The 20,831-nt window shown below is 32.2% G+C and overlaps 1 protein-coding gene across 7 annotated transcripts in view; it reads right to left on the bottom strand.

The window, feature by feature from the left end:
* Positions 1-3,704: 3,704 nt before the first annotated feature.
* GRIK2 (glutamate ionotropic receptor kainate type subunit 2) overlaps positions 3,705-20,831 on the bottom strand; it is a 632,322-nt gene continuing 615,195 nt past the window's right edge. For 3 of the 7 annotated variants that reach the window (XR_011422112.1, XM_001503914.7, XM_023650855.2), the window contains exons 16-17: positions 18,107-18,357; positions 3,705-5,407 (exon numbers count right to left, since the gene is read on the bottom strand). Coding sequence is in view for 5 of the 7 variants with exons in the window: in XM_001503914.7 (XP_001503964.1) it covers positions 5,243-5,407; positions 18,107-18,357 (416 nt within the window). In the remaining 2 variants the exon portion in view is untranslated. Of the gene's footprint in view, positions 5,408-7,738; positions 7,878-9,518; positions 9,606-18,106; positions 18,358-20,831 lie in introns of all 7 variants that reach the window. The other 4 variants (XR_011422111.1, XM_070223606.1, XM_070223605.1 and 1 more) reach the window with 4 other exon arrangements.

Below are 20,831 nucleotides of genomic sequence, written 5' to 3'. Positions count from 1 at the left end.
TGAAGCCTGAGTACTAAACTGAAAACAGATGATTAGTTGACCTTAGTCATTCTGAATGTAGAATGCAGAGATTGCAAGCTGTCTTAATCATGATTAATTGAGCATTGGCAGTCAGGACCTTAATCTCCAGGCAAGAAATTAAAAGATACTTCTCAAGGGAGTCTGTCAGGTCCAAGAGGAAAGATCCCAAGATAGGGACATTCTGAAGGATTCATCAACACAGAGTGCATCTAAATTAATCTATGGTAGAGCTCAAATTAGATAAATATTCTCCCCCATCCTGCTGTGCACAAAGAGCTTCCAAATCAGATTGCAGTCTCCTTTTCTTAATCATTAACAGGTTGCTAAGAATTAACAAACATCTGAAAGAAACCTCTAATATGAAAGATAGAATTTCAAATTAGCACACAGAAAAATGGAAGTGGGAGGAAAATGAAGTCTTTTCAGGAAGAAGAGATTGTCATCAGATTACAATTAATGTCTTCAGAGATGTAAGAGAAGATATTACAGCTATAAAACAAGAACTCATAGAAATTAAAACAATTTGGTGAAATGAAAAACTCAATACAATATTTGGAATATAAAGATGACAGAAATGAGAAATGGGAAAGCAAGGTCTTAAGTTTAGACTCAACAGCTCAGGAGCTCCAATGTTAAGATAAGAAAAGCTGTTAGAGTGAATAGAGAAAGCAGAAAAAAGGAAATTATTGGGGCTGCCCCGTGGCCAGGTGTTTAACATTCTACACTCTCTGCTTTGACAGCCCATACTTTGCCGGATCAGATCCCAGGTGCAGACCTGCTGCACTCATCAGCCATGCTGTGGAGGCATCCTACATATAAAGTAGAGGAAGAGTGGCACAGATATTAGCTCAGGGCTAACATCAAGGGAAAAAAGAGGAGGTTTGCAACCGATGTTAGCTTGGGATGAATCTTCCTCACCAAAAACAACAACAAAAAGGAAACTATGAAACAAATAGTTCATAAAGTTGTCCCCAAACTGAAGGACAACAGGAACTAAATTGAAAAATTCATCAAGAGATCAGCACAATGGATGAAAGTTGATTCACGCCTATCATTGGGATATTCCAGGATGTTGGGGACAAAGAGATCAAGTGAACCTAAGAGAGATTTGAAAAAAAACTGACATACAAAGAATCAGAATGACTTCAGGTTTGTCCATAGTAGACTGGAAGTAAGAAAGCAATGAAAGAATGCCTTCAAATTCATTTAAGAAAATGATTTTCAACTTAGAATTCCCTACCTAGAAAAACTAATAATTATTTACGAGAATTGAATAAAATCATTTTTAGACATGAAATATCTCAAAAAATGGACCTCTCGGTCAATCCTTCTCTAGAAGCCACCAAAATTCGAGATAAACCTCAAAAAGGGAGGACATATGATAGAGGCAACAGGGGATTCAACAGTGGAGAGACTGAGAGGATCTCCAGAAAGTAAGAGAAGGGAAAAATCTCACAATAATGTTTGTGCTGCAGACACAGAAGGCCACTCATCAGTCCACACTGGAGCAGTGTGACCCAAATTATAGGTACACTCAAGACTGTCATGACCAAAATCCTAATTGCCGTTGTACCATCTTTTAAATCTGAGAACAAAATTCCTAGGAAAGCCTGGCCCATATCGCTTGCTTTGATCAAACACTGATGAAGTTCTTCTTGTACATTTCATGCCCTGTTTCCTGAAACAGCTGGGCACTGTCTTCTCTTTGTTAAAGTGTTCGGATTAAATTTATACCTCAGAGTCGGAGGTGAGCAAGAATAAGCCTAGTCTCAGAGTACATAGAACAGCCCATTCCCAGTGAGCAACATTTTGGTGCACAGTACAGCCAGATGCCATGATTCTGCTGCACGTATGTATTGTGTATACACACTTTGCTGTATATATATTTCATCATAAACAAACATGAAAAAGTATTGTTGCGCTAAAATACTTTTAAATCATTTGTGTTTAGTACATATATAGTACGTATATGCATTTAATAATAACAAGGAACTTATATTTAAAAAAATATATAACTGAGTTGCAAAATACTTGAAACATTATAGCTAATAAACTATCCTTATCTATTTTACGTTTTTGTAACTAGAATATCTCCCCTTAGTCTTCCCATACTGGTTAGGGTTATTCACTTGTAAATATGTGAATATATCTCCTTAGGTATTCTCACAGTTGTTAGGATTACTCAGCTGGGATATACAAGAATATAAATCCTTGATGTTTTCATCTGGTGTGGTTATTTAGTTGTGGTGTATATGACTACAACCCCCTAGTGTTCCATAGTGGCTAGAGTTATTGATTTGTGGTATAAGTGTCTCCATTGATTATCTGGAGTCAACAGGTTATATTGTTGACTAGACCAGGTGTTCTCTTCCTCTCCTTATAATTCGAGTGTTAAACTAGAAAATAATGCTTATTCCAATATACTGCCTTCACAGAGAGAGGAGACATACTTTCATGGGTTGAAATTATTTCGAAAGTAATTAAGATTTTATTAAAATTAAGAATGGTATCTCATAAATGCATAAGCACCTGTAGAGTAGGGAAATATCTGTTTTGGCAATAATGTAAAAACCTACAGGAAATGGATAAAAATTAAATATTATACATTGGTTATGTATTCTAAATTACCTTTAGAGTTAAAATACAGCAGGTTTTTTACACTTCTCAAAATTTGTCAATTTAATACTTGAATAAAATTATTGTCAAATTTTACCAAAAATCTAAATAACTATTTCTTGTTACTTAAAAAAGTTGTCATTTCCTGCCTGTTATTAAAGTTGTTTAATATAATGAAGAATTGCAATTTAAAAGTGCTTTAAAATCTGCTTAGAATCTGATTGATAAAAAGCTTTATATAATTGAAACTCTGAACATTTTTTCTGATATATTATTTGTGGCAATTTACCACAGACACAAACAGTGCTGAGAATTTTAGCAATGGCTTATGTAACTCTCTAAAATTAAATTTGGGGACAAAATTATCATCAGAATATGAATTTTAATTTAAAAGAACTCTGACACTAGAAATTTTGAAAACACTTGAGCATTTAATTTTTAATTTAATTAGGTCTTAGCAATTTTATTATGCATCTTTTGTGAGTATAAACAAATATGTCACAGAACTTTTTTCCTTTTTTTTGGTCAGGAATTCTAGTTAAAATGTGTACCTTTTTTGCTTAGTAAAGTATATATTATAATTTATGATTTGAAATAAAGGTTCTGTTACGATGTTAACACCTAAAGCACATCATTACTAACTATTGATATTGACCTATCTCTTCTTCCTTTCCTGAATTACACTGCATAATTAATGCACAAAGAATTCTTAAATTGGACATGCATTGAACTTCAAATATATGTATAGTCACTCTACAGGCGTACACAACCCTGTGAACATAGTGAATATCCACTCATAGAAGAGGTAAGATCACGACTGTTGCCTCCAGAATTGCTATTTTTCGCATTTAAACTCCTCTAAACCTAAAGATTACATTATATATCTCAGTCCAGTTTTTCCTACATCTGAGCAGCTCCTCGCTTGAGCGTTCTTCTTCTTTTCTCCAGGTAGTTGGAAAGTGGCCATCCTTGATGACTTAGAAGAATTCAGGAAATATAATTCCCTTAATGCAATGAGCATATTGTGCATTCATTTACACATACAAGAGAAAAACAAAAGTCAAAGCTGAAAGTAAAATGGACATAATTTTAATGATTTTTTTTTTAAATTTTGTGCATTGGATTCAAACAGCAAACTGTGTGCACTCAACTGTTATCACAATGTTGTCAAGAGGTCTGTGTCTTTTGCCATTTTACACACAATTGTTCATTACAGTATGTTGTCAGCCTCGTGGAAACCAGGGGTGTGGCATGGTAAGCAGTGGTGGTAGTGCACCTAGCTTTTATATTATCTAACTTGAAAATATTTCTCTTCTATGATTCCTTTTTTTCTTGATAAAAATAGTTTTCACCAAACGTTGGTGGTGCACACGCACTACCATTCATGCTTGACATCACACCCCTGACAGAAACACATGTTCTTATTTTGTTGATAAAAAGTATTACAAAAATTTCCATACAAAAACTATTTTCATAGAAATCTTGCATTTCCACAAATAAACCTGAACATTTTTTTGAAAAAAACTGCTCAAGAATTTTGTTCATTTGACATTGTGACTGTATTGATAAATGCAGTCCACTCAAAAGTTCTCCGCACATACATTTCTATAGATGACCAATCCCCTTTCTCCTTTCACTGAGATCTTCCCAGGCTCCATCAAGTTCATTTATAGCAGGAAGGAGGGTTTGGATTAACATATCTTAATGTTAGAATGAAAGCTTCAGTCTTCCACATAACCATCAATACTCAGCCCTCTTTTACAACTTAAGACAAAGATTGCAAAACATCATCCTTTTTAATTCAGATTTTCTGAACCAACTGTTGCTTTTTTATTCTTGGTGTGGGGTTGGGGAAAGGCTGTGGGGAGGAATAGGTAGGGATCTGGTACAGTTACACGTTAAATCTCCTGCCTTGGTGAATTTAAGAAAAACATTATTGCCTTGGTAATTGACATTTCTCTCTCAATCAGTGACACAGGCTGTCAAAAAGAAAGAAAGAAAAACACAGATGTAGATCTGCTTTGTATTCCACTTGCCATGATATTCAGATTTGTTTTGCATTACACTTTTTCCACATCCTCTAAACACATACTGTCTATTCAGATGATCATTATACTGAGTAGCTGGGGGCTAGTAACATCACCACCTCTATTGTCTGGGTGTTCAGAAGACTGTACTGTTCCTTTAACACTACAGTTTTTGCTGATTCCAAGTATTTTTACTCTTAATGATATTTTTACTGGTTACCCTTGGGGCATTGATATTCCATCTCCTGGCAACAGTTGGACTTCAAAAGGAACCTGCAATTTCTTACTGGACTGCATTTGAAAACAGCCACAAAATGCGCATGTAACATTCACTCAGAAGAAGGGAGGAACCCATGATAAACAGTGTAACCCCGTGTAACTTGGTTGATCCATGATGCTTGTAAATCAAGTCTGATCATTGCAACTGCTTAGATCACAGAGTCTCTAGTTCATAGACACAGCGGCATGAGGTAACTCATTTTATTTTGCACAGGTTGCATATTTCCACAGGAAACATTCTCGCTAAATTGTTTGGAAAAAAGACGACAGTTTGTGCTTGGGTGTTTGGCCTCCCAGCTTTATGCCATGGTTTCTTTACCTGGCAACCTTCTGTCGTTAAATGTGTGCATGTTGATAACTTCTTCTGTTTTCACAATAACTGGGGCCTGTGGCTTGTGTTTTAACCGACGCTGGCACTTCAAAGACATCCTCAGTTCTTCTACCATGGCACTACAGAAGGACCTCTACAGAATAACACAGAAAATGAAATATTACAAACAGACAAACTACAACTGTCCAGAAACAATATTAAAATCATTCTCAAGAGCCTTGCCAACATAGCAGCCTTGAAGATTCAAAAAATTTCATTATAAAGATTATATCAAATTGTTATACCTTTAGTACAGAATACATGATAACTAAAATATTTTGTCAAAGTGGGCTAGCTTAAAGAAAATCACCTGATAGTGACATGAACTGCCAATTAGGAATGCATGTATTACATATATATTGAATAAGATTTTCAGATGTAAAATTGATTAGCATCATGAGATATAAATCTATTTTAAAATTTAAATACAAACTCACATACACAAATCTATAACCAGAAATCCATTCTTTATATTTAAAAAATTAGAAGAAATTACTACTTGCTAGATCACAACATAAGATATGAAAATTTTCTTTAAACATGATTTTTCATTGTGCATCTCAAAACAAAAATAACACTCACAGAGTTAGACATAAAAATATGGGAGATAATTTCTAGTATTTATTATACCTTTTTGTGATTATGCCTATAAAACTATTGATGACGATTACAAACAAATATGATTTAATCATGAAATGGCAAGTTGAAGCACATTAAAAATCCACAAAAAATATTAGCATTTTTTATCATCATCAGCTTGATACTAAGAGCTGGTAAATAATTTATCCCCTGAAGAAAATAAAATGACCCGATACATATTTTTTTCTTAATTCCCATTTCCTTGGCAATAAATTTGCTAGAAAATCTGCTTATCTGGGGCTCATTATTAGATACTGCTCAAAACTCCTATTACAAAGTCATAGATTTGAAACAAAATTTTGTTAGTCTCCATCCCCAGCTGGTTGAGATATGCCTGTGTCAGTTACATATAAATCAGAATCATGAATCAGTTGCATATTGAAATTCAGATGGGCTGAGACTTAGGCTCTTTCTGTGCAAGGACTAAGAATGTAGACAACAACCAAAAACGAAGACAAGTATGAAAAATTTACACAATTCCAAAAAGTGACATGAAAACATAATGAAATAAACCTAATCAAATATGCATGTAAAGACTTATTTTTTGCTTTAGGTGTGCTGCTTTCTTGTTTTGAAACTTAGGTTAATTCCAAAAGAATGCAAGATAAAAACATTTAATATATTTGTGTCATATTTTTAAAAAATATTTTGCATGCATAATCTTTTATGACACTCACACTAATCCTCTGAAGTAAAGTAAGGATGTATACCACAGAGAAAACGGATTCAAGGAGAAGGTGAGCTACTCTCCGCAGCTCACACCAGAGACTCCAGCAAGATATCCTGATACACAGTTTTGCGATTTTGACCCTAACCTAGTACCTTCTTGTCCATCCCTGGTCATACCCTCATTTTTCTTTTACACACTCTTTGAACAGTTTCCTTAGAGGTCTTCCCAACTCTACATCTAGGCTATTTCTTTCCAAAAAGCTCATAATTACCAGGATAATCTTTCTTTTAAACATGTTATTAATAGAATTTTCCTTTCCAAGAAACAGTTGAAATCTAAATCTCCTATTTTTCCCATCATGACTTCTCTAATTCAGCTCTCTCCTTCCCCCACCCCACCTCTTTTTTCTCTATACGCACGGTTCTCTGCTTGGACCTCCAAGGTTTTTCTCCTTTGCCTCTCCTTGCTCTGGTACCCTGCCAAGTTCTTTCATCCTTCATGTCAACCTAACTTTAGCCCTTACCTTGGGACATGACTCAAATTTTAATTTATTCAGCAATTGCTTTCCAATTGACTAGCCTCATTATTTTCACTCAATTTACTTTTATTCTTTAGTATTTTTCACTCATTGTCATGTTTTTCTGTCTGGCCTCTAGGTCTTCTACGAATCCCTCTGAATTATAAAGAGCAGAGATCAAGTTCTCATGGCACTGATTGCACACACATGTGTTCTTTAAATGTTGACTGAATTAACAATAGCCGCACAACTCTATTTTAATTCTTATTTAATAATATTTCTAATTCAATTGCTTAAAAAAGTTTTTTCAAAAGCTTAGTAAAATGCACTATATTCAAGTTATCTAATGAATCAGGTAAAACTTTGGTATATGTTTAATAACATTAAATTAGCAAAAATATTAATTTATTAGTACTTGTAATGGGTGATGATTAAATGCTACACATGAATTCCCCATTAACTACAGGGTTACTGCCATGCATTATTTATTATGTGTTCAACTATACAGTTCTGAAATTCATGAATCATATTTCTCTTAAAGGATTTATATGACTTCTGACAGCCAGTATATGGAAACAGTGTTTCTTGTTGCTTAATACCTACTATTAGATGTACTTATTAAGAACAGGATGATAATGATGATGAAGATGATGATGATGACAACATTGTAGAAATGGAAAAATCTGACTCCAAAAGGGGGAGGAATACATAGTCTCGAGGTAACTTAGTCGTGGCTCTCTGTTGAAACATTTAACAGAAGAATTGATTAGATAATATAACAAGGTCAGAATTTGATGCCATTGACACAAAAATGTCATAGGATGTGAACAACGTTGAATTATTTGCAATAAGCCTTCATTTAAAATGAATAAACTTCCCAAGTGTTAAATAATTTATAACACCCTCTTCTTGGCAAACTCGATTTTTAGAAATTTTGATTATATTAGTTTCAAAAAATAATAGAACAGATATATCAATTTTTGATCATACTAAGAGAGTGGTCTAAGCAACTAATTTTCTTAGAAAAAAATTTTATAATTGTACATACCCATTCAACTATGAAGTGATTCAATATACCTCTAGTAAATTAGGAGTAAACTGTTTTAGTACCCTATACTTAACTTGAGACTACAAATAAAGACACATAGAATTCTTTTTAAGCAATTTTATATAATATATAATTTATAACCCCAAGTAATATAAAATGTGGTTAATAAACCTATCCCAAAGACTAGAATATTTTCATCTTTTATAATTTAAAATTATCTTAAGCAAATTTTATTTACAATTTAGAAACCCTGAAAATTGTAAACATATAATCTCACCATTACTGTCCTAGGCTTTCTCTATTTTAAAAATCCACCAGAAAGTGAAAAATTTAATCAAGAAAGTTTTAATCAACCAATCAGTAGCCTTGATTACATAATATCAAATTATGACTTTTATTAATTTTTTTCTCTGAATAAGCTGAATTTACCAGTTCTTTTTTGATCTCTCAGTAAGTTTACCCGAAAATTAGTTTTATCTTAGGTTACTAATAAAGCCACTGTGAGACAATAGGTTGTTTTCTCACTTACAGAATATTTCTAATCCATCATAAATTCATGAAAACCTTTAGACTTAAGCAAGAGTTTGGAATCAATGCAGCAGATTAAAACAATCCAGTGATACCAAAAAGTATTGTTCACTGTGGCACTAGTGCAAACACATCTTCTTTTCTTTTTTAGAGCTTTAGAATGCAAATTCCGTATCTTGATTCATGTAAGAATCTAAAGTTGAAACTATAGAGATTATTGGGAAATACAGTTGTTTCCCTGTGTTGTATGGTGCCAAAAAGTTACTACGTCTGATTTTTAAGTAAAGTTCTAACTTGTTGTCACTTGATAGAGACAAATTGTCTTTCCTGCTTTATATAATGCTTGGAATTTTAAAATGTCTTTTTATTGAACTATGAAATAAGGATTTGAAAAACCCAAGTGCACTTAACAGGAGTTTCCTGGGTTATAATAAAAAAGAAGGAAGGGAGGAGGAGCAGGAGAATGGGAGGAGGAAAGCAGGTGGGAGAAGGGGAAGAAGAAAAGATGAGAGGGAAAGAGAGAAAGAAAGGGAGGAAAGGAGGGCAGAAGGACAGGAGGGAAGCGAAAAGGAGGAGGAGAGGGGAGAGAAAGAGAGGGAACAAAGGGAGAGAGAGACTGAGGAAGGGAGGAGGAGAAAGAAAACTGTCTTGCTTTTCAAATCACTTCTCCTTAGGGATGGAAACCCACAAATTGTGTCATTAAATAAGGTAAATTTCTTAGGGCGAAAACAACAACAGAAATGTTTCTCCACATTAATATAACAGACTACAAAAAGAAAAGAGAAAGTCACAAGGATACTAACCATTATTTAAAACCTCTTTTAGTAAGTTTCAAAAGTTTACTAAACAGTGTCTGGATGGTAGGGTGGCACTAACCAAATAGAAGATTCCTGAAAATGAAAATTTAAATCTTTGAGCTGTTAGCATGTATAATTGCACTTAAATTAGTAAAACTCATTATAAAATTCGCTGTATTTAATGAGACAACCTGTATTTACACATCTCTAAGTCTTGAAACAATGAAGGTCTGGAGATCTTAAAAGTATGAATTTGGCTATATTTACGTTGTTTTTTAAAAAAGCTCTATTTTTTATTTTGAATAAAAGAAGACAAACACATCAATAGTTTGCAGATAAATATTCTCAAGAATATCATTATTGGTGTTATAGAATAATTTATTCTTAATAGCTTAACTTTCTAATTTACAGATTGGTTTATATGATAACATGATGTGACAGCTCTTGGAGAAGCACAAAACTTTTTTAAATTATAAATCTAGTTATAAACATGCTCCATGTTGAACAATGACATATTTAAAATCCACTTTTAAGTTAAAATTTTAATATTTAGCAATATCTTTTTTTAAAAAAAGCAACTGATGAAAAATAACAGTTTGATTTTTTAAACTTTGAAGCTCTTCACTTTCATGTTGAATATGTAGTCATTTATCACTCAAAGGAGAAATAATTATAAAATATCATCTGTTACTACCAAGTCTTCATTTGTTTAGTATTTATTGTTTAAGGAGGAAACTATTTTATGTGTCTTGCTGTCCCATTCTTTGATAGTATAAAATTAACTAAACGGCACTCTAATATTCATTCAGAATAATTTCCAAACATTTCTGCATACAGTTCCTACTTGAAGCCCTACCAAACATTTTTGAGCTGCAGCTATAAGGTTTTGTATCTCAATGTTATAAAATATACTAGCATATATCAGCCAAACTGTTTTCTTTTGTGTTTGTCATTTAAATTATCTGTTAACTGATTATGGATACCTAGTTCATTCTCAGAGACTTTTCTAATTAATTTCTGATGCTTCGAGCCATTTGACCAAGAATTGCAAGTCACATATGGTAGAGACAAATCCAAACAGTCACTGTGATCCTTACAGAAAATTATCCCACATCAGATAATAACTAAATTAACTAAAATGGAATAAAAAGCGTGTAGGATGTAATATGCAATATTTTATATAAATATTGATGTATTAAATGAGGAAAACAAATGTCATTTAATGTGACCCATTCCTTTTGATCTATACATTTTTTAATCGACAGTCTTTTAAAAATATCAAATAGTTAATACTATATACATCAGAAGTATGAATTGACCTAAGGCTCTATAAATGTAACAGTGAAGCAATGAGAGATGAAAAATGACTAGTTCAGACACTCATGTCAAGAATATATATAGGAACTCTGATCTTGAAATTTAGTTTTAGAGTAGCTTTCTTTTTGAAAAAAATATATTATTTAGATAAGCTGTGCAGCAGTCAAATGGGACTTTACGTGTAGATTCTTTAGTCATCTTATTGTTTAATCACTGTAATTTTACAGCTACAGAAACTAAAACTCAAGAAGTCAAATTATCTATCTAAGGTTATGCACATAACTGGTGTCAGAGCTAAAAGAGGAGCACTCTTCTTTTGACTTCCATCCTCTGAATGCTTTATGATATAGCCTGCCTCATTAACAGTGATTGAAATTTCAGTTGAGCCTTTTAACTAGTCTCTGTTCTCAATAAATGTTAATTTTTGAATACTAAATAATAAATCATACAGAAAAAAATTATGGAGCAAAAAGAAATGCATCTTTTTCACAGTGAATAAAATGACAAAGCATCCTGTGCTTTAACCTGGATTATTTTACAATATTAAACATAAGCAAAGATTAAAACATTCTCAGAAACCTTGACTCTTAGGGAAATAGTTACAGAATATCTTTATATTGCATTTTGAAAATACTATGAGACAGAGAAAAATGGGACATCATTATGCATTTTTACATTTCCCCTATTTAAGCTGGAAAAATCAATAAATAAAGTCTGACAAGCTTCAATCCTACTTTAGTCAATACAGCTGTGAAATGTATTTTAAGAAAAAGCAATGTTAATCATCACATTCTTGCTAGTAGTCATAATGATACAATTTTTCAACAAAATATATAACATCCAAATCACTAACGCTCACTTCCAGTAAAGCTCTCTTTTCTTGAGGTCTATCAGTTAAAATACATCCGCTTTATGAATAATAATGATTATTATTATAACAATAGCTGCTTATTATATGCCAGACACATGCAAAAAACTCTGTGTATATTCACTATCTTAATTTTTGTAACACTTTCATTTACGGTGTCTCCAAACCAATTTATTTATTTGAAAAGGCATATAGAAAGGTTAAGTAATTTTATCCAAGGTTGAACAAAGTTGGGAAATGAGCCCACGTCTTTTTTACTTCAAAATCTGTGCTTAATGTCTAAAAGTGAAATAACTAGACAGAGCTTAAAGCGATCAATCTGTTGATCAAAGCTCACAATCTGTTTCTCTAACACAAACTCTACTCCACACATTTTATCAAAGCAACTTCGGGGAGAAAAACTACCAAGAAAAATAGTTAAATATTCTACCTCCATTTTGTGCAGTATGATGTAGTATAAATAGTATTAAACTAAGCATCTTTGACCTTGGGAAACATACTTGACCTCTGAGTCACTTATCCTTATCTGCATAACATAGATAATAACATTTGCACAGTTCTCAGGGTAACTTTGTACTCAAATGAGATGTTACACTTTAAAAACTCTAAAGTCATTTATAAAAATAAGATAGTAAAATGATTATCTGTCAAGCTACAATCTTAATTTTAAAACTTCATTTATGAGCATAAAAAGAGTATGGGTTATCATAAACACATGACTTAAAAATCCATTCGCTGCTTTGGAAGTAGATTAGTGAGTAAAATAAAGATTGGCATCTCATTTTGAAGTACGATTTTATATTTATATGTAAAAACATTTTAAAAAGTCATCCTGTTAGCCCTTATTTAGGCTATTAATGGAAATTGAGAGATGCTTTACTCTCACAGAAAAGCAGTAACATAAAAACAACACAAAGTGGACTATTTGTCCAAAGTTTATTTGCAACTTTTAACTTCTGAATAGCGACGTGCCTTATAGCTAAATTTTATTATACTGAAAATTTATTTAGAACTTTTAACTTCTGAAAAGCTAAATCCAGTTAAAATTCCATACATTAAATTAATAAAAAACACAGGTGTTCTGTAATTTGTAAATAGGGATTTCTTGGAAAATAGAAATATTGAAATATTGAAATAAAATCTTTACTGATGATTTATAACAGTATTTGCATTCCTATATCTTATCCAATAAATGGCTTCTTTTAAAAAGCATTGTTCCTGTTAGACCTAATTCTTCAACATTCTGAAGCAATTGTTGTAAAAGGATCTGTGAACAACCTCATTTCATTCCTCTGGCTCCATGAAATACAGATTCAGCCAGCTTTGACAAATGTTTTCCTGTGAATAATCTCTCGCCCAGGATCCCTGGTCTTGCAAATTTAAGCTAAACCATCGATTTTCTCTTTACTATTCCCAAATTGCATTGTTTCATTCATTTGTCCTTCTGGTATGAGTTACAGCCTCCTTCCACATTTGTTATCCAATTACAGACTGAAGAACATTCTGTGTGCCCTCCAAAATTTTTTTGAACTTCCAGTGACTGGAGAAATATCATTATTAAGAGATTATCTTGGATATGATATACCAGTGTTCTATAACACAAATAACTCTGTTGACTAAAATGGACTATATCCTGAATAACAACGATACCAAGTAGTTCTTAAAATGTACTTCAATCATCTTAGAGAAAAGTTAGAACAAAAATGTGTCCAGGACAGGACAATAGCTTACAATTTCAATATCTGAGCAATCATTTATGTTTTTTTATTCCTCAGACATATTTGCAACATTTTTTTTATACGTAAGCAATAAGGGAATATTTTTGTCATTAAGTTTTTTCCTGTCAGGAAACTCAAAGATTCATGTTCAATAGAAACAATTTGTACAGGCAAATCTATTTTCAATTATATGGGAAAGAAAATATTGCTGTATATAAATCAGACAAAAACAAAAGATCAAACTGTGTAAGTTATATTACCATTCTTGCTGGAAATCAAAAGAAGGCAGAATTATGCATATCTTTTAAAAGAGGACATACTCAAATATTTAAGAAATAAGTAATTTTAAACACAAATTAGTAAACCACAACTATGTCATAAAATAGTTTTATAAAAACTAAAATTAATACACATAATTTATGCTTACAAAACCAACATATTACCATAAAGATAATATATTATCAGAGAAAACAAAATTCTGCATATTAAGCAGCCTTTTCAGTTATAATTAAGACTTAGAAAGGGGAAAACAAGACCTTTAAACAAATTCATGTAAGCCGAAATGCACTGATAACTGTCTCAGAGGTACAAGAGTTTCTTGCACTGCTCACTGAAGGAAGCTTAAGTAGACATTTTTTAAATCAGGGAAATGGTAAGGCAATAAAGAAATCAATTATAAAATGCACATGTTGATAGGTTACTTTTTCAGACACATTCAGAAAAGAAAAACTTTTTGAGTATCTTTCCAAATGGTCAAGTTATACTCTGGAAAAATCAGAAAAATAAATACATATGTATTTTTAATGTTTGAATAAGTGAAAAGCAATTTATCTTTGATACATTAATATTTGCATCAAAATTAAAACTATTATGTATTATAAAAATTGTAAGACACCATCTTGTGGTTATCTGAAAGGAATGCAATTTACAGGTTTTGCATTTTTTAAGGTCTATATATTTCAGCATTGTCTTCTGTTTTCAGCTTTAACCAGGCCTCATTTTAAAACGATACATTCTTATACCGCTCAATTATCAAAAAACTTGGAAATATAAAAAAGTTATAATCATCAAGACTTATTTGTTCCATTAATATTTTACTAAATGTGTGCTATAAAAGACGTTTTATTTTCACCTTTAAATAGCAATTATTATTAATTGTATTATCATCATTATTACTAGAGGTAAGACTTGACAAGGCAAGATATTAGCTATTCATAAATTTTATCCATAAAGTTCATATTCAATCAGACTGCATGTATATTATATCTGCCACCCTGTTTAGATAAAGATTGAAAATTTTATTTGTTCTTTTAAAAAATACTGGAATACTAGACTAGAGAAAGAGGAAAGAAAATGGAGAAAGAGAAGAGAAAAGAGATAGCAAAGTCCTTTGGGGCTGGAATCGTGAATCTTTGCTTACCTTCAATGTGCAAACTATAATACATTGCCTGTCTGGTTCTCAATATATAATTATTGAGTAAATGAATAATTTCACAAATGTTTACCTTATTTTTAAAATGAGATATTTAGGTTAAAGGCACACTTATAAGTGTAAATAAACTGTTAATTTCTGTATGTCCTCATGCATATCTTATGATAAAATCTAGGAATATTTTATGGCTAATTTTAATAAATTAAGTAAGGTGTTAAACTGTATAGCCTAACCAAATAAAATCTTTTTCTCAAGAAATATAAAGAACTGAGCCCCAGAACCTAATTTACCACAATAAAGAAAATTGATCCCTTCTAATAAACTCATAATTATTTATTTTATAAACATAGTTCTTTTGAATTATATAGAAACACAGTTCTTTTTTTCCTTTATGATAGACTTTTCTAGATAGGTTACTAGAATCAACTTTATTACTAATTTAAATAGATAGAAAGAAAGATATAGATACATAAATAAATAGATAGATGATAGATCAATTGATCCATCTTACACCAACAGGCACTGTTAAAAACCTTAGAGATTGAAACCAAAACACTAGCTCCCTTTCCTAAGGGAACTAACAGTCTAATAGGGAGACAGGCACCCCCACACAGAAAACAGCAAATATGAGTAAAATAGTGTGCTAAGGGAGAATGGAGATGTGCACAGTCTTCACAGGGAAAGTGTATCTAGCCTTAATGATGCACGCAGTTTGAAATGGGCAAAATACCTTCCAAACTTTCTCAAAGGGGGAGGAAATGTTTTCGGAATGATAATAGTACCTGAAATCTGCTAAGTAAAAAATGCGAAATATTTTGGTCATATGTTTTTCATTGGAATAGGAAATGAAAGCCTATCACCACCTTGTGGAAACAGCTGTGCCCTGTACCCAAACCCATTACATCTATTGATTAGGGAAAGCTGTCTGGGCAAGTTGATGCCTAGTCTTGCATGCCTAACCTAAAATGACTAAAGTGGGAGTTTGCAACGTAGAAAAATGGACAAGGTTTGCTCAAGTCCAATGGAAGGGAATTTGAAAAAGCCAGATAATCTTAGAAAATTGAAAGGAACTTGGGATGGTTAGAGTAAAGGTGCAAATAGGGAAGAAGCAAAAGACAAAACTACAATGGTGGACAGAGATGGTTGCAGAAATGCCTCATCTGCTAAACTAGGGAATTTGAATTTCCTTATGAAGCTATGTGGAGAGAGCATGTGAAAGCACTTAGGAATGTGACTAATACTCATGTACTATTGCATAATTGTTTCTTCAATGTAATGTTTCACCAGTCAAAAAAGGTACATTAATTTCCTTTTCCTAATTTTTTAGAAGGTCATACAGGTCCATAGAAATTCAAGAGAGCTGGTTGATATGTGAAAAATTCAACTAAATTAGTTATTTACAATAACAATGAAGAGGGTTATTTTACAGAATTAAATCCCAACTTTTTTTTTTAAACAGAATGCTGATAAAATAATTGTGCATAGAGAAGTGGTCTAGGTAAATCATACAAACTGGATACAAAGAGACAAGAGCAATAGGATACCATCCATTGTCAAGAGATTAATTCGTTTCATTTTAATATTGAGCTATACTGAAAGAAAATCATTACATATAGATGACTTGAGGGTCCTACTAGAAAATCCAAATTGCTTCTATAATTTTTGGACTCATTTTAAGCATTAACTAACCAAATATCACATTTATCAACAAATTATAGTAAAAATGGAAATTGATGAGTTAATATTTTTCATCTTTGATTAGCTCTTTGGATTTGATTTCAAAACCCATTTTGACACTATAAAAAGGATCACAAAATAAAAAGTGTACTTAGACCTAATCATCAGTCACATCGGTGCATCAAATATTTGATTTAGCCAAGTCAGCAGATATAGCCATCCTGAATATTGTGAGAAAGTAAGTCATGTGACTCTCTGAATTTTTCAAATTTTTAAATTGGCTATTTTACTTATAGACAGGATGAGCTAGCAAAATACTCATTTATAAAAACATTCTTTCAAAGCATTAAGTACTGTAGTCAATGAAAGATGTAGAAATGCTATATCCAAAATTTTGATTTCAGAAATGACAAGTAATTGCAACATAAATTGTTAAAGACAAAGGAAAATGTTCTTGCTTTTCAAAAATCATTTTCGGGGTGCAAGTCATTCAAAGATTATTAGGAGAACATATGCATCTTATGTTCATGTATGATATTATTTTTAAGATATATTTCTGCTCTTCATATTTACAAATAAATGTTCATAAACCTTTCAAATATTAAAGAGAATATAATCTCACTCTGATGTAGAGTGTAAAAATTAAGCCCTAAGAAGTGATTTTTTTTTATTAAAAACAAAAGAGATGTTTACATACAAAAAGACTAAATAAAGTGCCAGAAGACTTAAAAGGGTTAAAGCAATATGTCCCGTCCAGGGCTATAAATTTACACACAAAAAGCGTCATGTACCATCTGAAAGAGATTTTCCCATGAATATTCTTCCCCATATTTACAGAACCGAGGAAACTATAGCACTATAAATACATAATCTGAATGAGGTTCACAAACTTTTCAAGAATGGAATAAAGACATCTGTGCAAAGACTAAATGTATTAAAATCCTAAGAAAAATTGCAATAGTCTCAACATTGTTGAGGTTAGATATATTCTTCTAAAGACGCTGGTGGAAAGCAATAAAGGACTCATTAGTAATAACATTAATTGGCAAAAAAAACCCACAACATTTTCACACATTCATTAATGTAGAAAATTAATTTTAATTTCTACAATGTGAGTTAAGACTTTTTTCAGTTAGAAATTTATTGAACTAAAAATCTTCAAACAAAAATTTTGTTTACTTTCTAACTTGAAACTGTTGCTCAGTATTGTATTTTAAAACACTTTTCATCTGCAAAGAAGTACTTTTTTCTTCATATTACAGTTTCTGATTTCTGATTCCTTCATTAACTATATTTCTCCATCAAACTAACTACAATGAACTTTAAACAGTAAAATTTTCTCTTTTTAGGGTTCAATAAGAGAAGAAATAGTCACTTATCCTGAAGTTAGCTTTAAGCAAACATCTCATATTTAAATTAAAAATCACAGAGGTGGTCATGAGTTCTTTGTGTGAACTTTTGTCATATGAATGGCAGAAGACAACCGTCACAGTTCTAAGCATTACTCTTGGTTGGCAAGATCAAAACCAGTTTGTTTTATTATAACAGCTATTGTTTTCAATTGTAAAAAAGTGACATTTACCTTTTCCAATTGAGCATTTTTTTTGGATTTGTATAAAAACTCTCCCACTGCCACAAAAACTGAGAGCACCAAGCCGGCTGCCAGAACAATGAAGATGCCACCAATATTTTGAACCCCTAGGGCACTGGCCTCTTTGCTCTCCTCCTCTGGACAACCATTGCCTCGCCACCACTTCTCCTTCATCATATGCAGCTTGCCTTCCTCTTGCAGCTGAAGAATTGCTATGGTGATTTTGTCTCTATATGGAGAACCTAAGAAAAAAGAGGGTATGTTAACTATTTCAAGGAACCCAGAATTTCATAATTAAAGGATAACAGGATAAAAAGAAGACAGAGCTTTTTCCAAATGCTCCAAAGTGTGCCAATATTTATTTTCAGTAGAGAAAAACAACTGGAAAATGACAGAGAAATTTAACAAGATAAATGAGGTGGGTGGCCTCTGATTTTGAAAAGTAAAATGAATCTTGCTTGTAAGGAAGAAAATATCTCTTTCTAAAAAGCAGACTCAACTTAGAATAATGCAAAATAAGTAAAACAGTAAGAAGAAACCTACAAAAAGAAATGGAAAGAATGCAAACATATTTCATTAATGTCTAGGAATCATTTTATACTGAAGAGAGATCATTGATAAAAACAGTAACCTCTATTTTCAGGAAAGTTGTGGAAAAAATGGTGTTTCCTACTATTAAGTGCAATAATTTAAGGCGGTCATGATTAACAAGCTGTATTTAGGGGTAGCTAAAACTTTGCAGATAATAGGTAATCATTCATATTTGTTTTTCAATATGATAACAGAAGTAACAAGTTTATACAAACTTGGATCATTCAAAAATCATCATGGTGACACACTGTAAGATGTTTTAGTTGTTTGTTTATCATTTTATGCTTGGGGAGGAAATGTTTTCAGTGGAGACAACAATACAAATGAAATTTCATATTTATGCTGATGGGAGTAATATTCGTCTGCATTAGCTATTATATGATAAGCAATAACTTTTCTAATTGGTTGCCCAGAAGCATCGAATATTGAGCTACATGCATCTGTCAACATGTGTCCCAGGGGATTGGTCCTATTGCTTTCTCCCAACCAGAAATAGCCTGTTTCTAAAGTTTAATCTTCTTTCCTAAAACACTACACTGCACATTCCATTTTTCTGCACAAATTCTTCCATAAGTGTTTTTCTGCTCACAGAAAAATATTAATTTCAGCTTGTATTCAACGTTGCTGTGATTTTGTTTTGACTTTAATATACCTAAAGCTTTATTTTTGCTAAGAGTAATTAATAACGTGATCAGAAAACGTTTCTGGCTCCTAAGGGACACTACTTTATATCTTGTTTTTACTTGATTAATATAACAGAACTAATCCAGTATTACTCTTTTAGCAATCCTGTTGAAAAAGTCAGAGGAATGAAGATCCACCAAATCCAGCTAGAGAGCTGTTTCTTTAACATAATCCTTAATCTACTCAGAAGAAATGTTGAAGTATATGGCTTCTATGCAACATTTTTCATAGCTTTCCTAAAAAGGGGCGTTGTCCATTCCTATAGTAAGAACTCACATATTTTATTTTCACTGTGCAGTAATTCCTAAATATTGTAGGGGAATTTCTGCTTCTCAATTTCTTTCCTGTGGTCTCTTCCAAAGACTACTCTGATGAACATGTTCATTTTAAATTATGCCCCTCCGCCACCCCAAGTCTCAATAGATCAGCCAGGCCCATGTGAATTTCTGCCTTGATCAATGACTGGACACTCAGCCTAGTTCACCTAGTATTATTACTATTTCCCCTTCAAGATGTGACCTATTTTCCTAAGTCTATTATAAAGGAATAAAGGATATCTACTATCTATCTATCTACCTATCTATCATCTATTATCTATCTTAATTCTCAGTGTTTTCTTACATAATAGGCTCTCAACAAATGTTTCATATTAAGGAGCATACTGTCTAATTTGCGGCATTCTTAACATATGTAAGAGTGACAACCTGGTGCTTCTGGTGTCTCCGATGTGTTTAAAAACTGTAAATTAAGGCCATCTTATTTGGCTATCCAGTTTTCATTAAATCCCTACACCTAACCTAGTACTAGCTTCAATGACACCTTTACTCTAAACCACCATTCTGACTAACCATGTATGTTCCTGTCAAAACAAACATTTGATTGAGGAAAAGAAAAAATTCCATTTTAAGGAGAATTATAGTTTATCAAATACTTTTGTTAATTAGAAACATAGCTTCTGAAACAAATTTTGTGCTGACAGTACTTGTGAAAATGGCCACATGTGGCTAATATAAAAGTGTGGCCTATATTCTGGAAATACCATTAAAAGCAAAATTTGAAGGGATAGTGACTTGAAAAGTAGACTTTCAAATATGGAAAATACTTGAGCCAGTTAAATCATATTTTGAGCCAGCTCATTTCACATCTTGAGCAATATTAAAAAATTATTTTATTGCCAACTCACCAAACCCATGGAACTGCATTAGAATGTTTGTTCTAGTATCTTCAAACACAATATTCTCCACTACATTCTCAAAATAAGGCACAAACAAAAGCAGCACATTTTTCAACAAATGATGGACATATCTTGATTTCTTGCTGTCTGAACTTCCTATTTTCAGCACTTATTGTATTCCAGCACAACTTCCCATTGCTAGGAAACCTCCCCATACTTGTTTTCTACTGTAAATATAGTAATGTGTAAATGTTATTTGGTTTGAAT

This window comes from Equus caballus, chromosome 10, assembly GCF_041296265.1.
Source record: "Equus caballus isolate H_3958 breed thoroughbred chromosome 10, TB-T2T, whole genome shotgun sequence".
Classification (NCBI taxonomy): Eukaryota; Metazoa; Chordata; class Mammalia; order Perissodactyla; family Equidae; genus Equus; species Equus caballus.
Note: the sequence above shows the minus strand (reverse complement) of the source record. Positions and strands in the feature narration are given on the sequence as shown.